The 22,957-nt window shown below is 35.3% G+C and overlaps 3 protein-coding genes across 4 annotated transcripts; all 3 read left to right on the forward strand.

Moving 5' to 3' along the window:
• The first annotated feature begins 890 nt into the window (after positions 1 to 890).
• LOC111403160 lies at positions 891 to 6,009 on the forward strand. Of its 2 annotated transcripts, none has more exons than XM_023031559.1 (8): positions 891 to 1,169; positions 1,986 to 2,480; positions 2,986 to 3,163; positions 3,850 to 4,147; positions 4,352 to 4,424; positions 4,660 to 4,750; positions 4,836 to 4,915; positions 5,513 to 6,009. In XM_023031559.1, exons 1-8 carry the CDS (start codon positions 1,071 to 1,073, stop codon positions 5,750 to 5,752), a joined length of 1,554 nt encoding a protein of 517 aa, XP_022887327.1. In that variant the 5' UTR covers positions 891 to 1,070; the 3' UTR covers positions 5,753 to 6,009. The 2 variants fall into 2 exon arrangements, with proteins under 2 accessions (XP_022887327.1, XP_022887328.1); XM_023031560.1 differs by having other exon boundaries at positions 892 to 1,169; positions 3,859 to 4,147; positions 5,513 to 5,931.
• A 7,634-nt stretch (positions 6,010 to 13,643) lies between these two features.
• On the forward strand, positions 13,644 to 14,666 carry LOC111403161 (fasciclin-like arabinogalactan protein 11). Its single transcript, XM_023031562.1, has one exon. The coding sequence runs from the start codon at positions 13,724 to 13,726 to the stop codon at positions 14,501 to 14,503; it is 780 nt and encodes a 259-aa protein (XP_022887330.1). The 5' UTR covers positions 13,644 to 13,723; the 3' UTR covers positions 14,504 to 14,666.
• A 6,774-nt stretch (positions 14,667 to 21,440) lies between these two features.
• LOC111404866 (fasciclin-like arabinogalactan protein 11) lies at positions 21,441 to 22,433 on the forward strand. The gene has a single exon (XM_023033598.1). It carries the CDS (start codon positions 21,550 to 21,552, stop codon positions 22,357 to 22,359), a length of 810 nt encoding a protein of 269 aa, XP_022889366.1. The 5' UTR covers positions 21,441 to 21,549; the 3' UTR covers positions 22,360 to 22,433.
• The last annotated feature ends 524 nt before the right edge of the window (positions 22,434 to 22,957 follow it).

Genomic DNA, 22,957 nt, shown 5'->3' on the forward strand with positions numbered 1-22,957 from the left:
AATGCCTTAATTAGAGAGACTTGGCCTTTGAACTCACAAAAGGCAGCTTTGTACATGAACCACATATTAATATATTATTCTAATTAAAAAAATTTGGAAATTCATGTAAGCAAAATGTGAAATTGAAAATAAACAAATCATAATAATAAACTGAATTTTACTTTTTAATAAATCGAAATTGATTACTTTTGTAAATAGTTCGAATTAAATAATAAGTTTATCAGTAGATAGGTTGTATATCTATTTAAGAATTTGTAAAATTAATCCAAGTAATTGATAGGGATATGAAGAAAGGTAGGCACTCTCTTGGTTGTAAGATTCGTAACCTCAAACGTGTACATGGTATGAGTTAAATCATTTTTCGTGTTTCATTCAAAACATTTTAAAAATGAAACACGTGACAAAACATAAGTCTTTATCTTCTCTATTTTAATTTACTTTATATAACAAATAAAAGTTTATTTCTTGAAAGGGCGTGTGATCGGTTGAAGAATGCCATTTAATTTTGTTAAATTACATGTTTTCAATCGACTAGATTTATTCATGAGTTATATTTAGAACATACATAAATCTCATGTTTATGTTTAAAAACTACGATTATAATTTACAATTTCTTTTAGAAGGTAGATAAAACACATAATTAGTTGTGCTCGAGTTTATTATCTGGTTAATTAAAGTTTATATTGATCCACACACCTTTTATGGTTAATATAAATTCTTTAAAATCTATTTCAAATTTATATTTCTTAATAAAATACTTCTGTACTTGAATCCATAACTTCTTCCAATATCTTAATCATACATTAAAAAAAGGAAAAAAAAATAATTTCACGAAATTCTTTATACTAAAAAAAATCTTTCTTGGCCCTAAATAAATTTTGAAGGTTGTTTAGGCCACTAGCATAGCAACACCTTTTCTCTTAATGATCTGCACTTGGTTTTGCGCCAAGTGACTTCCTCCTCCTATCTCTCTTTTATATTGTGTATTTTCTGTTGAATTCCGCAGATTTATACGTTAAGCTTATTGAAATTTCTCGATTTGTATAAATTTTTTGTTCTGTTAAATAAACATGAAAACTGCTGAAGAGAAATCTTTAGCCGAAGATAGTGGCGAGGGTTCTTCCAGTAGCAACAACGCTGTTAATTTAACACCTCCTCCAGTTCTAAAGGTATCGTTTAATATATATATTTTAGCATTTTTTATTTCTTTAATCTTTTTCGTTGGTCTCTGTATACGATTACAAATTTACAGAATGATTATATGTACACATATGTATAATACCTGTTGCTTGATGCTTCTATCATCATTTTTGTTAATAAACTGTGTTTTATCTCTCGTTCTTTGGTGGGCTATCATCAAGTTTCGTTTTTTCCTTGTTATAATCTTTATAATTTTCATTATACCCCCAGAAAACAGTAATTTTGCGTGTATGGTATGCAAAACTCGAACGGGACTCAAGATTTTACCATTTTTTTTATTCGTTATATTCCCCACCAAACGTGCCATAAAGATTCTAAATGTACCAAAAATTTTATAGAGTGCCTTTAGTTTGATCCACGGTGAGCCTAGGTCCGGACTTAAAATGCTTAAACTGTTAAACACATCTGTACAAGATAGGAAAAAGTTAAGGCTAATTAATACCTTGTTTTAAGAGGAATTGGTCCTAAGGGAAAAATATATGTATACTTTTGCATTTCTTGACCTGTTGAAGATTAATGATCTATACTATTACTATATTTGACGATGTTGATGTTTATAGTTATTTTTATTATTGAATTACAATGTTATCGGTCCTTGCTTCTACTACTTTGGCAATGGTTATTGATGCTAAATTAGTAATTTCACTTACTGGAAATAATTAGCTTATCTGAGAACTAGTAATGATTATATCTGTGGCTACTTTAAATTTTGATATAATTACGATGTTTGATGCTTGAAAGATGATTGATAAGTTAATTTGTCTGATCCGTTATGGATATCTTAGGCTGGAGATTCAAGTGAAATAGTCGAGGAATTGTCAACTGTTCAGAATCAAGGGAGGGAAGGATTAACTAAGAAGATATCGGACCCAGCATTCGAAGGATCCAGAGAGGATTCCGTGACAATAAACATGCCTCCGTCGCCAATTCCAACTCCCAAAGGAGTGAATTTTTCCCCATTACCAAGCCCTAGTCATGTTAAAGTTCATGGATCTCCGGATCTCACATTGTCCAAGGGTAAATCAACCATGAGAAATTTCCTTCCTAAACTAAGCTTCAAATTTCGGAATACAAATTCAGAGATAGAAAAAGCTTCCATGCTAGTGCTGGAAGGTTCCCCTGCGAGACAAGAGAAAACGTCAATTCCAAGGACAGTCTCTCTTACAAACATGTTCAAACCGAAAATGACAAGAACGTCATCTTCACCAGCTACCCTAGTTCTGCACTCGAACCAGGATCCTGCTTATGGAAGGAACATGGACATCACTGTTAATATAGCTGTAAGTACCAGTTTCTTTTTAGCTTGAGAGCCAGAATTTAAAAGCTAGATTATGTGCATGTACTCATGGTTTCTCTATCAAATAATGGAACATTCTTACAGTTATTGTGAGAAATGTGTTGTCCTTGTTAACTATGCATAACTTAACGTTATTAGTAATTCACAAATATTGAAACATTCCAAATACTGTCTCAATCTTTTGCATCTTATTTTAGTTGAATTGCAGAAGAAAGCTTATGCCTTTTACGTAGCATCTTTCCATACCTAAATTCTTGTAACTTGTTCATTAATCATTATCATATACTTTTGCTAAGTATCTCTTATGAAATCGCCATTGCTTCCACCAACCCACCACAGACTGCAACCCCTTCTCATCCTTTGGCTACCCGCAGGCTCCCATCCCACAAATCATTGGCTCCTCCACCCGCATCCTCTCCATCCACCCTGATTTGTATATTAAATTGTTGAAATGAAGTTTTTTCTTCTCTAACTAGATCATTATGCAGAAAATTCATACACAAGTCGGAATACACCGTTCACATTCAGTCCCCGTGTTAAATAAAGATGGAAGCATAAAACAGATGGGCCATTTAGGCGATGTATTTCATGTGATTCCCACAACTCCACAGGTAGCAGCAGAATGCACAGCCACTGCACCAGTTGCCACTCAAACAGTCGATACAAGTAACTATTTCAGCAACTATGTAATTCTGAACGATCTGTATTTCTAGATTCACCTAGTAAAGGAGATCTGACAAATTCAGTTTCTACATAGCAGAAACTGCAATATCTTTTATAGGTCACAGGAAAAGTGTAGGTTTCGTAGATGTGAAGTGGATCTTTCGGTTTCTGCCTTATTTTGGACTCACTTTGCATGTTGAGACTAGGAAAATCATGGATTACAAGTCATGCTTATTGGAAATAAGCTTATGTAGACGATTTCCTTGGAAAACAATGCTGGAACATTTAAGTTATAACATGTTTCGCTAAGCTTAAAAAGTTTACTCGCATGTGATAAGTTAGTTTTAGAATTATTCTTTTTCTTAATTAAAAATTGGAATTAAGTTACTTAATTTACAGTAAGTAAGAGTTATTTCTAAATAAATAACTTTCAAATTAAGAAAAAATAAACTTATTGAATCACTTTTGAAAACAAAAAAGAATAACTTGTAATTATTTTTAAGCTTAGGAAAACAGAGTCAAATTAAATGTACTTCTGATTTGAGCATTGGCTGAAATTATTTAACTGCCTAATTTTGGTTAGAGAATATATTTAATAATGAAATTTTTAACTGTTATCTGTAACCATTTTTACTTCATGTTTGATGCATATTTTTGACTTTCAATTACCGTCGTGGACCTTATGCTAGTCTTTTCAGATGAAAAATATAATTATGGTGAAGACATCCCTCAAGAAGAAGCTGTATGCAGGATCTGTTTGGTTGAACTTGGTGAGGGCTCGGATATGCTAAAAATGGAATGCAGCTGTAAAGGTGAGCTTGCCTTTGCCCACCAGGAATGTGCTATTAAATGGTTTAGCATAAAAGGCAACAAGACTTGTGATGTCTGCAAGAAAGAGGTTCAGAACTTACCTGTTACACTTTTGAGAATCCAAAGCACTCGGGCTCGAGGAAGTGGAACTAGTCCAGCTGAAATTTATCAATATAGGCAAGTACTTGTTTGTCAAGTTATATTTGCAATGGAGAGGATAAGACTTTTTTTGTTTGAGGCGTTTTTTTACGTATATGTGGTGAAGCTGCTCATTTGGGTAAATCAACTATTTTTTGTACCTAGTCAATTAAAATTTAAAAAACTTTTGCCAAACTATAAATGCTATGTTCACTAAGCTAAAACACGTGTCAATATATCCAGGGTTTGGCAGGAAGTTCCTGTTCTCGTGATTGTCAGCATGCTTGCATATTTTTGCTTTTTGGAGCAATTTCTAGTAAGTCAAACAACTTTAAAACATTTTTGGTTAATCTTGAAAAGACTAAAGTTACTTTTAAGTTACTTTTTGTTTCCAAACATGTATTAGAAACTTTTTTCTTTGATTCTGAAGTAAATTTTATCTTAATCTCAAAATTACTTATTTAGTTGTAAGTAAACTTTTTAAGCTTAGCCAAACATTCCCTGGGTCATGTAATCCTGTCAATAATCCTAATAGCGTCCTCTATGTGCAGGTTACAAAATTGGGATCTAGTGCTATCGCAATATCTTTGCCCTTTTCCTGCATATTAGGTCTTGTTGCATCTATGACGTCAGCTACCATGGGTACATGATTCTGTTTAAAAGAATTCTAATTCAATTCATGTCATGTCAATTTGATTTTATTATTTCCTCCACTGTATCCTTGTAGTAAGGAGAAGATATGCTTGGATATATGCAACTATTCAGTTTGGATTGGTAGTTCTTTTCGCGCAGATATTCCACTCAATGGTAAGACATCTTTCCAAGAAGCTAATATTGACAACTTGCTAAGTGAAGTTGAAGACGAGGAGCATATGGGTTAAAAACATTGTTCGTTCCCCAACTTATAGTGTTGTATTACTTTGGTCATGGAATAATTTTATGTTCTAAATTAATCACTTGACTTTTGTTTTTGTTTCTATTTAGGCACTCCATCTACCTCCCACCTGCTAAATTAGTATAAATGTTTGTATAGCAGTGGTTGCAATGGCTGTGGTAGTGGTAGTGGTAGTGGAAAGAGGGGGGCTGCCTAGGGTTGGAGAAGAAAGATTAAGTTCTTCAATTCGATATATATTTTTCTTTCTTTTTCTTCTGTTGTTATTCCTTTGGGACAACTCATTTTGCAAATTCAGTGAACAAAGTGAAACAAACTCTAACTTAGGTGACTACCGGTATCAATAGATTCAGTTCAGACAACAATCTAACTCATCAAGGCTGATTTTAAGGCTTGGAGTTACCTAATGGACCAATTTATTTCCCTAACTATTTACTAATACATACTGTCGACTGATCTGAAACACGATGTTTGCTTCTGACCCTAAATTCTTTTCTGTGCTGTATCTGTAGCTTCATGTGCAGGGAGTTCTGTCAGTGCTTCTTGCTACTTTTGCTGGATTTGGAGGTGCAATGTGTGGAACTTCTATTATTTTCGAGTTTGTGAAATGGAGGTGGTGGAATGCTCAGCCACATCAACAACGAGATTCCACACAACTGAATCAATCTTCAGATAGCATTCACATGCCTCAAATGAATTCTCAACAATGTCAAACAGAAACGACAAACGAAGGAATTGACCATGGAAGCTGACCACCAGCAACCATAAAAATGTGACGTTGAAGAGAAAATACAAGCACTTACACACTTGTGCAGATGTTATGTTAGCTAATAGCGACAAACTGTGACTCAATACTATTTTTATCGTGTTATCTGGTGCTTGTAAGTGAACAGGCTAAAGAACTGTAAATTTGTGTAGAGCAACTTCATTATTGCTGAACCTTGTAAATGTTCTTTTGACACTCTCTCATACTTGCAAAGGATTGCACATTCTTTTTAAATCCTCAAAACTGCAGTTCAATAACATTTTCAACCCCAGCTATAAACTGAACTGTCAGTTAATCTCAGTTAATCTCCCAGCATGTGAATTACATCGAAGAAATGTCGTGAAGATGCACTTACAGAGACAGTTGCACCGATCATCCAGCTCCACTAGCAAAGGCTTATATTTGCACGCATGTTGTCTGCAACTAGAACTGACAAATTTTCCAGTTAATGATGGTTTTTCCTTCGAGCTTGTGCTCATCAAAGAATCAGAGCTACTCGATTGGTTTTCAGCAAACCTTGGTCTGGTCTCATCCAGATTTTTATGTGGCCCTCTCGGCCGACTGTGAGAATGGACTCTTGGGTGAATGCCAAACCAGAGAGAGGTTCAGTATGAACGCGATGAACAACTACCGGGAGAGCTTTGGAACATCTCTCATGCATGGAGCAGGCTGCAAAAGACAAACAAGGAAACCACTGTCCCAATGTCTCTACTGACTTCCATAACTAAAAGTCGGACATCCACTACTAATAGGGTCGTTCTCTGTAATTTCTAGACTGAAGAATTATATGAAGTGCGTGTTTGAGCCACATTATTTTGAAAGAATGTATTTTGGAATAGTAAATTGATGGAGAATGTGTTGTAAAAAAAAAAGGAAAAAGTTTTGGATTTACACATAATGTTATTTTATTGAAGAATGTGTAGTTGAAATGATTTCAAATTATTGTTTAAAAATGTATTTTTTTTCAAAACATGCGGCTCAAATAGGGCTGAAGTCTATTGTTCCGATAAGCGTTTCTATCTCAATCATACTATGCCCACGTTTTCCCAAACTCGTTTTCAGTGACATTCTCTAAATAAAATATTTTTGCATGCATACACATAACTTTTTCCTACTTATCCAAAAACAATCACTTTTTAAAAAATCTACATCAAACAGGCCTTATGTTCCTAGTTTGACAGCAACAATTGTAGCATGAATGATCAAATTATGAGTGTCTTCTAAAGCAGAAGGGAAACCTTGACTAGACAAGTGTTTAGTTTGAACACCAAATAAAGTGATTTTATTATCAAGAAAAGCAACTTGTACAATTTGATTGGATCGTATAAAGATACCAAGACACTACTTATTCTAATTTACTCGAGAAAGCAATCACCTTGGCCTGCTACACTAGAACTCCACTCGTGGCACATCACTTGTATCTCAATTCTCTCCACTCACTATCTCACTCAATTCACATTTCAAATGCATGGATCTTGTACTATACATGTGGGAATTCGATGGTCTGGTCCTTGCTCCTAGGAATATTGAATATTGAAATTGTTGGGTTTGTGACCCAAAGTAAGGTGAATTTTTTTTTTGAAAATAATTCATTTCCTTATTTTTTTTGTGGAAAAATTTGTTTCCTTACCATTCATGTGATTTTTATGGAAATATATTATTTCTTTATTCCACATTATTTTCATCTTTATATTATGTCATGTACCTATAAATAGTGGTATTCTCTTTCAGTTTTGCTCAAACAAGAATTGCTAAGTTTTTGTATCTCTCTATATTGTCGATTAATAAAACGTCGTGCTTCTGCGATTAACTTTCTTTGTGAATTTCTTTACTTTTAAATCTTGTTTCTCGTTGCAATTTTCATTACTTTATATCGCGTTATTAATCTCATTCACTACAATCCTTCCGAGTCCAAGAAGTGGTATCAGAGCTTGGTTCTTGTTGTGGATTGGTTGAGATTTTTTCAGAGATGACTATCATGAAGTATGACATTTCGATGTTGGATCGCAATACAAGATTTTCTTAGTGGCAAGTAAAGATTAGGGCTATTCTGGCGCAATTGGATTTGAATGATGTGTTGCTGAATTTAGAGAAGATGTCAGCTAATTGGACAACAGAGAAGAAATAACGGAGGGATCAGAATGCTTTGTCATTGATTCATCGTCATCTATCTAAGAATATTCTGCAGGATAAAATAGCAACTGCTTTGTGGTTGAAACTAGAGCAATTATGTATGACCTAGAGTCTTATTAGTAAACTGACTCTAAAGTAGAAGCTGTATTGGTGGAAGGAGAGTTGTTGAAAGATCATATTGCCATTTCAAGGAAAATGTCGCAGATTTGGAAACGTTGGAGGTTAAGTACGATGAAGAGTATCTTGCCTTGACCCTATTATGTTCGATACCTAGCTCTTATGCGTTGTTTCGGGACACCATTTTATATAGTTGGATACTTTGACTGTAGACAACGTCTATGATACTTTGACCTCAAAGAAGAAGTTGAAGCATTTTGTTGGAGCTATATCGAGGGATGATGAAGCTCTTGTATCTCATAGTGGTTGACAGAGGGGCAAATCAAAGAATAACTGCAATTTGTTTTGCTTCTACTGCAGACGTAAAGGACATATTCAAAAGGATTTTGATAAGTTGTAGGCTAAAGGTGATTTAACTGCAAATCGTGGAGCGCAACCTTTGACTTTAGAGGAAACGAATGCAGTTGAAGATTTTTCAGATGGCGGAGATGTGATGTTGACCGTGGTATCTGACATGGAATCTAGGCCTGACGAGGAGTGGATTCTCGATTCGACATGTTAGCATCATATGTGTTCCAATCAGAATTTCTTTAAGATATATGAGGCTGTCAAGTAAGGTGGAGTTGTGATGAGAAACAACCAGTCTTGCCGTGTTGATGGAATCGGCCAAGTCAGATTAAGGTTGCGTGATGGGATAGTCAGAACAATTGATCAGGTTTGACATGTTCCAGACCTGAAAAGGAATCTCATCTCACTTAGTACTCTGGATGCAAAAATGTATAAATTCTCTTATGGAAGTGGAGTTTTGAAGGTCCAAATAAGTGTCTAGGTTGTATTGGAGGGACGGAAGAAGTCTTAGTTGTACAATTAAGAAATATCGGGACAAGTTCAGTACCGTGGTAGATATTCAGTTTGTTACAGTACCTTTTGTGATGGGCTCTAGATCGGTTTAGAACATTGCTCAGGGGAGCATTGATGATTCCGCTTTGCCACCAATTTCAGTGGATACACTGTGTTCATTTACTAGGGTTGGACTCATGGAGCGTAGGTACCGTGGTGTCAATAATGTCAGGGATGCTTTTACGGACGTTGAAGGCGACAGTTCTAGCAATGGGCCTTTGATCCAGCATGTGGTATGGTTTCTGCTATAGGGTGTGCTTTAATCCTGTTTGATCAACAGTAATTCCTTGGTAGAATTTTGAGAACCCAGGATTCGGATTCAGGTGTCGCTTGTATACGCCTTGCAGAGGGCGACGGTTGGTTTGGAGAATTTTGGTACTGTGTTGAGGAGATTGGCTATTTTGATGCAGACAGATTTGAAATCTTGGAGTTTCATGTGTTGCACCAGAATTTGGGTCAAGGTGTAGATTGTTGGATTTGTGACCCAAATTATGGTGTATTTTTTTTTGGAGATAAACTATTTCCTTATTTTTCATGTGGGAAATTTTGTTTCTTTATAATTCACGTGATTTTTATGGAAATATATTATTTTCATCTTTATGTTATGTCATGTACATATAAATAGTGGTCTTATCTTTCAGTTTTGTTCAAGCAAGAATTGCTGAATTCTTGTATTTCTCTCCATATTGTCAATTAATAAAACGTCGTGTTTCTGCGATTAACTTTCTTTGTGAATTTGTTTACTTTTAAATCTTATTTTTTTGTTGCAATTTTCATTACTTCATATCGTATCATTAATCTCATTCACTATAATCTTTCTGGGTTCGACTCTCCAGATTTTGTACTATGTTGGCTAGTAAAAGTTGGCGCAAATCCTAGAAAATTCTGTATTTTTTTTCCCTTCTTAAGTCAGTGATGCTTCAACAAGTAGCACAATTTAGTCATCGTTTGGTCTCCACTAATTTTCATTCCATTACATTCAATTTTTCACTCTCCTATTTTCAATCACACAATCTTCTATAAAATAATATTACACGTAAATAAAAAAAAAATTTCCTTCTTTTTCAACCACTCATTTTTCAAAAAAAAAAAAACACACTATTCCACCAAATTTCATTTCTACAAAATGGAGATCAAATGAGGGCTTAGTTTGAAGGACTCTTGCAGCCTTTACGGTTCCAGAAATTAGATCGGAAAAAAGAAGAAGCAAGAATTAATAAAAACGAATTCACTTTGAACTTTAAAAACCAAGATTTCGATCCAGATTCTAGAAAATTTATCCTAAAGAATTAATAAAATTAAGCTCAATAAGAATGATAATGAGTTCAGGGTCACACTTTACATCAAGAGACTGGGCCTGTTCACACGGAGAAATTGACCATTTCACCTCAAAATTTGTTCTCGTTATTTTATTCAATGTTTTAATGGCGATGTGTTGAGGATAAGTTATGGGCAATGCAAGCTTAGGTGTAAAAAAGCGTAAAAATATTTTCTTATTTTAATTTTTAATAATTAAAAATAATATTTACTAAATATTTAAAATAGATTTATAGGAACGTTATATATATTTTTTCAAAGTTTTCAACAAAAGATAAGTTTCAAATTTAAATATAAAATAGTAAATAAATAGTATAGGAATTTAAATCTTATCTAACTCTTTGTCGGACTCAAATTCAATATCCTCTTCTTCATCTAATTCGTCTTCCGTGTCTTCCAGTACAAGTGGTTGTTTTAAATTATGACAAAATGAATAAATTAGCCATTGATAATTTTTTAATACCACAAAATTTTTAAAAAAATATCAAAAAAGGATGATAATGCGCGCCAATGTGTGCATAATTGCGCCCAGGCTCCAGGGGCGGAGTAAGGACTTAATGCTACGGGGGTCAAAAAATTTTAAACATTTAATGTACGAATAAAATTTATATAAAATAAAAAAATTTCATAATATAAGTTACCTATTGTAGTTGTATACGGCGATTTTTTTACAGGGTTTTAATCTTTGGGAATTATTTCAATTAAGAATAGGGGATTATACGTGAAGTCGTGAATAAAAATAGGAAGAAGAAATGAGACAATGAGTATCATCTATTAATACAAATAAATGGGCCTAAAATTATATAAATAAGTGGGCTAAAGATTAAAACAAAAAACATTTGAGATGGACTAGTCCATTGAAATTAATTGTTGCTAGGCTAATATGGGCTAATAGATTCCAATTTAGACAAAAAAAAAAAAAAAAGTTTTTGATTGCATTTGGACCTGGGCAACAGTGGGCTGCAGCCAAGTGCAGCCCACCATTGAATCCGCCACTGCCAGGCTCACCTTAGCAATCAATGGCAATCGTTGACCACCAAATAAGGCACCAAGCCTCTTGGCTTGGCGTTTTGGCCGACCATCATGCTAGGTGCCGCCTTTTAGAACACTGATTTTGTTATCTTTTGTACTTTTTTAATATTATTTTATCGTCAACTCAATCCTTTAACCTTGATCCTTCGCTTTTTCTGAGTCAAATATTTAATTATAATTTGTTGACCTAGAAAAATGTACCTCCACATGGCCTATAGATCACAGGTCCTTTCTCGTCCAAGTAAACCTTTAGTCCTACACCCTTCGACAAATCGTAAGCCACACAAGACCTTCTCTGAAGCGGGGGGAGACGGTCACGCGTACTCCGATTGTCAAGTTAGTTATATATATGAGAGGGCTGCGGGATGTGCTAAAGACTTGAGCCCATAAATAAAATTGTCGGATTTGGAAGGATTTTATATAAACAATAAGAGCGAAATCACATTTTGAAAGTATAAAGTTGCATTACTTTTGAAAGACACAATGTATGAGCTTTTATAGTGACAGGGGAGAAATGGTGACCGTTAGATGAAGTGATATGTGTCGTCATCTTGGTGGGTGATGTCATCTCCTAGGCATCACTCCATCAATCATAGGTTGACCAACATTTAATAATTTTATGGAAGATAATTGCCCTACAACCTGGGTTGACATTTGGTGCGTATACTGACGATTTAACTTAATGCTATTGTAATGAATTGTCACGTCAATTAGTCATGGGCAAATTTAGTAGGGTAGATTTCCTCCGAGGATTTTTGAAATATGCCATTTGTAAGTACAGAGGCCTGGAGCGTCGTGTACACTTTCCTACGTCGGCACTTTTGCTCGGCACATAGGGTCGGCTTACATGGCATGCTGAGGTTCCTTACATCTCAGTAGGCGGGAGGCAACTTGGTGGGCTCGTTTGATTTGAGCAGCTAGACGCCACGTCCATGCTGACCTGGAGCCTCTTATCAAGAGGCGTAAACTTAATCAAATCTTAAAAAGTATTAATCCCAGAGTTAGGCCATTTCAACTCCTAATACTACTTATCAAAGTCCAATTATTTTGTTAAGCACCAAAATCCTTCATATACTGATTTTAGTACGCTTTTTCCATGTTTTCCCTATAACACGTCTTTTGTAAGATCATAATTATGTGAAAAAGGCAAAACTAAAATCACAAGTTCTAAGGTGTATTAGATTTGGAAGTTTAAAGTTTTTCTTTTAAATTACTGACTTTTCTAAAATTTTAGTAGAAGATACAAATTTTCTCGTCATTCTTTATGGGTCAAGTATCAGATTTGTACTTGACCCCGAATGATCACAAGTTCGATTGTTGACAAGAACCATCTTTTATAATTTTAAATTCACGTATTATCATAATCAAGATCCAAACTTGCAACCTATTTCCTCAATCCTAGTCAAGAAAGACTTTTGAATTACCTTTTCTTTTTGTTCATCATGTTACTTGTCACGTTTTCGAGTAGTCCTTTTTTTTTTTTTTTTTTCTCCAAATTCCTTTTTGGTTGTGAGACCTAGCCATGGAATCAAGTTGAAAGTCCTTTTTTCATATTTGGATTAGGAAATGGAACATTTTTATATTGAATTGATGGATTTTAGTTGTACCAAAACTATTCATTTTTTGTTCAATAACTCTCCCGTCAACGCAAAAAAATTAATAATAATAAATAATAATAATAATAAATAAATAGATAAAAGAGAACCAAAATTATTCACTTTTTGTTCCATGATTTGCAATCATTTTATCATCATAGTTTTCTATCCTTACAACATGGAAACTTGAAGGAAAAGAGTTCCAAACAGTGTTGTCCCTATTAGCACAATTAATGATAATATTGATGATAATATTTGTGCTAATAGGGACAATCATTAATCGACAATATGGACAATTAACGACGTTTTATTAATCGACAATATGAAGAGAAATACAAGAATTGAGTAATTCATGATAAGATGATGCACAAACTAATTAATCCCTTTTCCTTGTCTAATCCAATCATTGACATTGAAATCATACTGCCTAAGCCTAATGATTTCTCGTACACTAGATAATCATTTTTATCATAATTTTCTGTAACAAGGAAACTTGAAGAATAATGTGTTCAAAACGCAAAGGGCCGTGCCAGCGTCAATATTAGCCAAGTTGTTCTTCCACTAATTTTAAGCAAACCGGTAGCTGCCTTAACACTGTCAAAGTTTTCTAGCCACCTTAAAGTGCACCTTTCACCTTACTTAACATTTATTGCCCATCTCAATTGTCAGCGTGCGTGAGCGGGCGAGAGAGTTTCTTTTCTTTTTCTTTTTAATTTTGCTGGAAAAAGGAAAAAGAAAGAAAAACTTCCCAGTCAATATAAATAAAGCTCTCTCCTCTTGAGTCCTTTCATCTATAATCAAGGAGTCTCCTCATTATGCTTAAAACCCTGCAAGAAAGGGGATAAAAAAGATAACACTGCAAAATGAAACAGTTTTTCTTAACATTCCCTCTTTTGTTCTCTTTCTTATTCTTCTTTCAGTGCACTCCGGCCCTTTCACAGAGTCCGGCGCCGGCTCCTGCACCTCCAGCGTTGGTTCCTGCACCTCCAGCGCTGTCACCTGCATCTTCTGGTTCGACTGACGTCACGGCTATTCTTGGAAAGGTAGGTCATTTTGCGACATTTATCCGACTCCTAAAAGCCTCCCAATTGGCAGATCAACTCAATACACAGCTTTACAAGTCAAACCAAGGTCTCACAGTATTTGCTCCCACTGATGCTGCGTTCGCTAACCTCAAATCTGGCACGTTAAACTCTCTCACCGATCAACAGAAATATCAGCTGGTCCAATTCCACGTCCTACCTTCATTTTTCTCCGTCTCCCAATTCCAAACAGCAAGCAATCCACTACGAACACAAGCTGGAGGTAGTGATGGACAATTTCCATTAAATGTCACTACAACTGGGAATCAGGTGAACATAACAACCGATATGGTTAATGCAACTGTGACAGATACAGTATATACTGACAGGCAGCTAGCCGTGTACGAGGTTGATAAAGTACTTCTTCCGCATGGTCTTTTTGTACCTCCCCCGCCACCTCCTACTGCACCATTAAAATCCAAACAACGCCCAGCTTCAGAATCTACCCAATCTAATGATACTCCTCATGTCCAAGTCGATACTTCTAGTGGAATTCAACTGTCCCAACATGCATTGCGTGCAACATCCAGTATCTTCCTGGTTTTGGCAGCTTTTATTTGAATGGGAGGTAATGGAGTTTTTTGTACCCCTGCTTGTATTATCTTTGCCGAATTAAATTCTCGTGCAACCTGTGATTAATCAACTACTATTTTTTTCATTTTCAATGTATCAGATTCATGCCTTATAACAAAAATTAAGACCCCAAAAATGCATACAAGAATCATTGACGGTCTTCTACAAATAAAAGATTTCGTAATTTTTCTTTCGTTACTTTAATCTAAATGAATTTTATTTCTACAACTCGTGATAGTTTCAACTACACTTCAAACTAGCGAAACAGAGCAAAAGTACCCAGAATAAACTGAATCACAAGCCAAGAACGTTCACGCTTGGTTACTGCCTTTCCAACTAATAGATTTGGTTCGAGGTTACAAGTGGTGTCCCAATTTTATATACCATTAGGCCTGCAGTCGAGTTAGTTGGTTTGGGTATTTCAATACCCGAATAATCTATTACATTTCGAGTATTTCGTAAATAAAATCATTTGGGTCCATGTAATTATTGAAACTGAACTCGAACTCGGACCATCAGTTTCGATTTGGTTCTACTAGTTTGAAATTAGAATTGTTTTAGAATGAATTTCAGCTCACCAAGCTTTTCATTTCATCCAACTTATATACAAATTGATGCATTACAAGCAATTACATACAAGAGAATATTCTAGACCTTTCAAACAAACTCTGCCAGGTGGCTAACGGTTTTCATCCCTACTCCTAAAGATCAGGGTATACACTGGCTCACACCATGGATTCTGAATATTGTTAGTTGGTTAATTATTGATGTCAGGTTGGTTGAATGATTCTAACGCCCCCCCCCCCCCCCCCCCCCCCCCCTCAAGGTGGAGTGTCTCTACCACTCCAAGCTTGTCTTTAAAGAATAAGAACCTTGAATGAGTGATGGCACATAGTGTACTTCCAATTGTCCTCTTAGGACTTTGTCTCTTACAAAATGAACATCAAGCTCTATATGCTAAGTGCGTGCAAGGTAAACCGGATTTGAAGCTAGTGCACTTGCACTCAGATTGTCACACCAGATACTTGGAACTGATCTCTGTGATATTTCCAACTCCTTCATTAAGGATTGAATCCATGTAATTTCTGATGCACGATGGGCCAATGCAGCAGTGCTTGTATTCAGTCTCTATACTTGATTTGGCAACAATGTGTTGCTTCTTAAAGCGCAAAGATACTAAATTATCTTCAAGATATACACAGTAGCCCGCAATAGCCCTCATGTCATCTGGACATAATGTCCAATAAGAATCTGCAAATGCAGTTATGTAAAGGCTATCACTTTTCCAAATAGCAAGATCGTGGTTTAGTGTACCTTTCAAATATCCGAACACCCTCTTGAGTGCCTTTTAATGAGCATCTGTGGGTGTTTGAAGAAATTGGTTCATTCTATTCAGTAAATAAGTGATATCTGGTCTTGTATGAGCCAAGTATTGAAGACCACCAATTGCACTTCTACTTCTGTACGAGGTTGGATCCTTCATAACCCGTCCCTTAGTTTTAGAGATCAATTTGCCAACTGCCATAGGTGTCAAGCTTGGTTTTGAACTCTCATAGCCAAACCTCTTGAGTAAGTCTACAACATACTTTGTTTGAATGAAGTGCAATCCGGTTGCATCTCTATGCACCTCCAAACCTAAGAATTGACTGAGACTCCCCATATCCTTGAAGGCAAAGCAAGTGTTCAAATTATCAATAAACTCTTGCAATTGTTGATTGTTGTTCCCTATTATTTCTATATCATTCATGTAGGCCCGTGCAAATAACACATCTCTTCCATCTGCTAAGAAGAACAGTGAATTATCTGCCTTGGACTATTTAAAATTCCATTTCAGTGGAGTAATCTTAAGTTTCTCATGCCAGGCTCTTAAGGCCTGCCTCAGTCCATACAGGACTTTTTCCAACTTGCACACAAAGTTGGGATTTTTCTCATCTACAGAACCTTCTGCCTGATTCACATATATTATCTACATTCAATTTTCCATTTAAAAAGGCATTATTCACGTCAACCTGTTTGATCTGCCAGTCTTTATACATAGCCAGTGTTAAAATAAATTTCAGAGTTGATGCCTTAATAACAAGGTTGAATGTTTCACCAAAATCTACTCTAAGTGCTTGAAGGAATCCTTTGGCAACCAACCTTGCTTTTTGCCTGTGGACTCTGCCTTCTGAGTCCTACTTCAATCTACATACCCATTTGTTGTCAATTATCTTCATGGGTACCAATGTCCATGTTTTATTCTTCATCAAGGCATTGTACTCTTCTTGCATACCCTTCTTCTAACTATTACTTAGCAATGCATCATCAATAGTTAGTGGCTCAGTCTCTACTGATTTGTCTAGTACTTGACTTGTGTGTAAACTTTAAGTTTGAAGATTCCAGCTTCGCTTCTAGTAACCATCCGATGTCCAACATTCTGTGTTGCATTTTGAACCTAGATGTTTACATCATTTTCGGTATCTTCAGCATCACATCTATCTTGTTGGATTCCAACTACCTCATGATCAACTGGTTCTTCTCAATTCATCTCAGCACCATTGTTTTCTTAATCTATTTCGCCTTCAACGTCAATTTCTAATTATTTGTTAGAGAAGCCTACAGTAGATAGTGCACCAGCATAAGTTATATCAACTGCATTTTGAGGCATTGTTTTGTGACTGGACTCAATATTAAGGAAAGAAAACTAATAATACTTTTAGAAGTTTGTGGCCGAGTTAGTTTGGTTATGAAACCAGACTTGAATGGGAATTCTAGTTCATTGAACACCACATGCCTGGATATGTAGATTCTACCACTTGAGCTTAGGCACTTATACCCCTTGTGTGAATCACTATAGCCAAGGAAAACACACCTTTGAGAATGAAAATTGAATTTGTGCTTTTGATAAGGTCTAAGACAAGGGTAACTGGCACAACCAAATGTTTTTAGCATTTTTTAATCAAAGTCCCTTCGAAACAATACTTGAAAGGGTGATTTGTGTTGGAATATAGGGGTAGGTAGTCTGTTTATCAAGTAAGTTGCTGCTTTGAATGATTCCCACCAATAATATAGAGGTATTTGTGCTTGAACCTAAAGTGTTAGCCCAGTCTCAGTAATGTGTCTATGTTTCCTTTTTGTTCTGCCATTTTGTAGAGAAATATATGGGCAAGTGCATCTTAGTTCAATACCAGATTCTAAGGCAATTTTGTCAAAGTTTCTGAACTCTCTTCCCCAGTCTAATTGTAGTATTTTAATCTTCTTTTCCAATTTATTTTCCACTAAATTTTTGAATTGAATAAAGATATTTAGTGCCTCAGATTTGTGTTTCATAGGGTAGATCTAGGTGAATCTATTATGATCATCAACAAAGATGATATAGTACCTAAACCCCGAGGTAGAATTCCTTGGTGTTGGTCCCCAGACATCCGTGTGTACAAGATCTAATGGATTTGATGCACGTGATGAAGATATATTAAACGGTAGTGCATGAGATTTGCCAAATTGACATGATTCACAGAAAGCTGGACTTTCATTAGCTTTGGTGAATTTTTTACAGGACGTTACAACTTAACTCAACACATGGTATGGAGGATGACTTAGTTTTCTATGCCAAACGTCAAGTTCTAACTCGAGCACCTTGACATCTTTGGTTGACTCATTATAACTGGAATTCACTGTGAAGCAATTGGAATTATTTTGGTAGTTTGACTCTTTAATGGTGAGTTTGGGCTTAGGATATGGCAACATCAGCTGATAGAGCCCATCCTTAAGCATCCCTTGCAGCAGAATCTTCTTCATTTGTAGATCCTTAACAACACAACAATCAGGAAAAAATTCAATAAATACATTATTATCATTTGTAAACTGAGAGATACTAATTAAGTTCTTCTTAATTGTAGGCACATGTAACAGTCTATTTAGTGCAAGAGACCTATCATTCAATGGAATTATGATGGACACTGTTTTGTACCCTGTTAGTAACCTTCAAAATTATGCCCTTTGATTATAGGAATATTCATGTTTTTCCATGGCAACAAGTTGTTCTTGTTCAGTTTCACTGATGGAGTTTGAGTGAGGTTCATTCCAAATGGTAAGACCTGATTCACAACAACTTGGTTGAATAGTACAGTGCTTGACTCAGTTGGAACAGGCTGGTTACTTGTACTGGTGTTAGCAATAATAGGTCTGATACCAAATTTGAAAATAGAATTGTTTTAGAATGAATTTAAGTTCACGGAGCTTTTCATTTCATCCAACTGATATACATATTGATGCAATACAAGCAATTATATACAATAGAATGTTCTAGACCTTTCAAACAAACTCTGCCAGGTGGCTAATGGTTTTCATTCCCACTCCTAAAGATCGGGTATACACTGGCTCACACCATGGATTCTGAATGCTGTTGGTTGGTTGATTATTGCTGTCATGTAGGTTGAATGATTCTAACACTACCCATGACATTAGCTGACAATATGAATTATGCTTCCAGTATTAGAAATAGAAGAAATAAAATATGCCATCAAATACATATTTCAACACTATTTTTAATCACTACAGATATGCCACCAAATAATATTCAATATTTAGATAATAGCATTTAATTGTGACAGTGGAAATCTGTGTGAGAAGTATCAAGAAGAGTTTGTGGTGGCGTGCAACGCCTAAAATGCGGTCAAGAGTGACTACATATGAAAGTTATATGATTTAATTATTCAAATGAATTAAGATGATTGATTAGAGTATTCATTATTTGGGTGAACAAATTGGTAAAAATAAAAAACTTTGAAAAAAAAAGGACAAATTCGGTTCTAAAGTTAGATACACACAGTTCCAATTTTCAAAAACCAAGAACCACTAGAGACCCAATCGGTTCTAGGATCTGAAACCTGATTTTATTTTTTAGAATTGGAATTGAACCTTTGATTATGGTTTGGGAGGTAGGTTTCAGGTTAAAATGACCACCCTAGTACCATCCTTACGACTCTCTCAGTGACCCTCGTCTGATATCCCCAGAGAAAATGAATAAGTTGGCCTTGTGAAACAACTTGATGTTGAAGAATTTTCAAAATAATGTCATTTGGACATTATTAGTGAAAAGCAGGTGTTATTAAACATGAGGAAGAGGACGACTTTCTAAATGAGCAAAAGAAGAAGATGTAATTCTTGGCGACATTTTGGGTGGTCCTCCTAGCGATCGTGGAGTACGAGTGGATTGAAGTGGAGGAGATGAATGGTAATTTTTGACTAGTTAATAAATAAGGTTATTGTGATTAGTTAATTTGATAAATGTGACTCATAAATAAGTTGTGACCAATTAATTTGATAATTTGTAATCGAAAAATAAATTTTAATCAATTAATTTGATCATTTTTAATCAATAAATAAGTTGTGGCTAATTAATTTTATAATTCATGATCGATAAAAAAGTTATGATCAATTAATTTGATAATTTATGACCAATAAATAAGTTGTTGCCTATAAAAATGTGTTATTTGTGACTAAATTTGTAATTATGACCCACAATTTGTCTTTGTAACTATGACGTTCCCTCATACATAATTGTTATCATAAATTATATGTTATTGTGACATTATCTTATTTAAGTATTTATTTAATTAATACCACCTCAATTTTAAAGGTGTATCTTTAAATGTGGGTACTTATATATTTTTCACTTTTAATAGTCGTCATTGCCCGTTGTTAAATGTACGAAATATATAACTTTTTAGGCCACATATGGATGATCGTTGCAAAAGGATATTAACAATGGGCTAAATTTATTGCTAAAGGTAAATGTTTTAACAACAGACGTGAACATTACTAAAGAAAGAAATTTTAACAAGAAGCAATTAACGTTGTAAAACACGCCATATATTAACATTTTTCAATTACGATCACTTGCACGTTTTTAAAGATGCGAAATATTTAAAATTTTAACAACACACAATGAATGTTGCTAATAGAGGAGGTTTTAACAATGCAAAAAGAACGTTGCACAATACACTAAATATATAATTTTTTTTACAACACATTATAAACATAGCTAAAGAATACATCAGCAATATGCATCAAAAGCACGTTGTCAAATCTCAATCGAGTTAATCAATTTCTGCTCCAACATTTGGCAATCATTTTATCAATCATAGTTTTCTGTCCTTACAACATGAAAACTTGAAGAAAAAGATTTGTTCAAAAGGTGGATGTCCCTACATCATTAGTTGCCAATTAAGATGCTAAATATGTTTCTCATGAACTAATTGGAGGAATCATTTCTTGAAATTATATCCAATAATATGATGCACAAAATAATGAAATCATTTTCCTTGTCTAATCCAATCATTTGCATTGAAATTGAAATCAATCTGCCTAATGATTTCTTGTACACTAGATAATGATTATCATCATAATTTTCTGTCCACGAACATGGAAACTTGAAGAAAAACATATGTTGACAGCATCAATATTAGCCAAGTTGTTCTTCCTCCTAGTTTAAGCAAACCAGTAGCTGCCTTAACTCTGTCAAAGATTTCTTATCACCTTAAACTGCACCTTTCACCTTACTCGACATTTATTGCCCATCTCAAGTGTGCGGGTGTAGAGAGAGGGAGAGGGAGAGGGAGGGAGAGAGTTTTTCTCTTCTTATACATTGGGCCTCTCGAAGACGTGACGCCACATGGAGACCTGAATCAATGGCCACCGGAAGGTAGTTTGCAACTTTCATATGCTTTACTCGCTATTGAGATTTTGTTTATTTATTAATGTCATATTAAACCCATAAATTTCTCTTGTTCAGTTTCCCATATGTCCTTTTAACTCTTTATCCATCCTTTGCCATGCTTGATGTATCTAATTCTATCATCGTTGTTTGGGGCGGGGGGGGGGGGGGGGGTTTTTTTTTTCTTTTTTTTTTTTTTTTTTTTTTTTTTTTGCTTTTTTTAATTTTTGCAGGAAAAAAACTTCCCAGTCAATATAAATAAAGCTCTCTCCTTTGAGTTGTTTCATCTATAATCAAGGGGTTTATTCATTATTCTTAAAAGCGAAAAAACTGCAAAATGAAACAGATATTCTCAACATTCCCTCTTGTGTTCTTCTTATTCTTCTTTCATTGCCCTCCAGCGCTTTCGCAGAGTCCAGCTCCGGCTCCTACACCTCCAGTGCGGGCTCCTGCACCTCCAACGCCAGCTCCTGTGCCTCCGCCACCGGCTCTTGTACCTACAGCACTGGTTCCTGTACTTCCCGGTCCAACCAACATCAATGCTATTCTTGGAAAGGCCAAGCAATACACAACATTTATTCGACTCCTAAAAAGCACCCAAGTGGATGATCAACTCAATTCACAGCTTGACAACTCAAACCAAGGTCTTACAATATTTGCTCCAACTGATTCTGCATTCAATAACCTCAAACAGGGCATGTTAAACTCTCTCACTGATCAACAGAAAATTCTGCTGATTCAATTCCACATTCTACCTTCATTTTTCTCCGTCCCCAAACTCCAAACCGCAAGCAATCCACTAAGAACACAAGTTGGTAATGACGAACAATTTCCACTTGATATCACTGCATCTGGGAATCAGGTGAACATAACAACCGATATGGTTAATGCAACAGTGGTAAGTACAGTATATACCGACAAGCAGCTTGCTGTATATGAGGTTGATAAAGTACTCCTTCCGCATGGTCTATTTGCATCTCCAACGCCAGCTCCTGCACCATTAAAACCCAAAAAACTCCCGGCTTCAAAACCTCCCCCCTCTGATGATGATACTACTCCTGTCAAAACTTCTGATGGAATTCATCTGTCCCAACAGACATTGCGTTCAATATCCAGTATTGTCCTTGTTTTGGCAGCATTTGTTTGAGTGTGCTAATGGAGTTCTTTGTACCCCTGCTTGTATTATCTTTGCCCAATTAAACTTTTTCACGTGTTTTGTCATTGTGCAACTTTTTTTTCTTTTTCGTTTTGAACATATCAAAATTATGGCTTATAATAAATATTTTAACACCAAAAATGCATACAAGAATCACTGACATTCTTCTACAAATAAAATATTTTGTGATTTTTCTTTTGCATCTTTAATCTGAAATGAATTTTATTTGTACAACTCATGACAGTTTGATGGATGCTTCAAACTAGCAAAATAAGCAAAAGTATTCACAAGAAACTGAATCACAATCCAAGAATATACACGCTTGATTACTACATTAATTCCAATTGTTGTGGAAGCTTGCTCCGAAGATTTTCAAATCGGTGATTTTCGGGCGCAGTCCAACGTACCTTTCTCTTCCAACAACCAAACCAACCGGCTCCGATCCACAACCAATATAATTCATCTCGATTGCTATTCAACCTTATCCACAAAGGACAAGAATATGGGATGATTTTAAACCACAAAAACAAGGAGAAAACACAACAAAGGTAGGCTAGGAAAGAATCACAAATTACATAAAGTAATCAAG

Source organism: Olea europaea, chromosome 11, assembly GCF_002742605.1.
Source record: "Olea europaea var. sylvestris chromosome 11, O_europaea_v1, whole genome shotgun sequence".
NCBI lineage: Eukaryota > Viridiplantae > Streptophyta > Magnoliopsida > Lamiales > Oleaceae > Olea > Olea europaea.

Coding starts and splice junctions, on each gene's coding strand:
- LOC111403160 (XM_023031559.1), top strand. CDS start 1,071: ATGAAAACTGCTGAAGAGAAATCTTTAGCCGAAGATAGTGGCGAGGGT. Junction 2,481..2,985: donor ACATCACTGTTAATATAGCT/GTAAGTACCAGT, acceptor ATCATTATGCAG/AAAATTCATACACAAGTCGG. Junction 3,164..3,849: donor CACTCAAACAGTCGATACAA/GTAACTATTTCA, acceptor ACCTTATGCTAG/TCTTTTCAGATGAAAAATAT.
- LOC111403161 (XM_023031562.1), top strand. CDS start 13,724: ATGAAACAGTTTTTCTTAACATTCCCTCTTTTGTTCTCTTTCTTATTC.
- LOC111404866 (XM_023033598.1), top strand. CDS start 21,550: ATGAAACAGATATTCTCAACATTCCCTCTTGTGTTCTTCTTATTCTTC.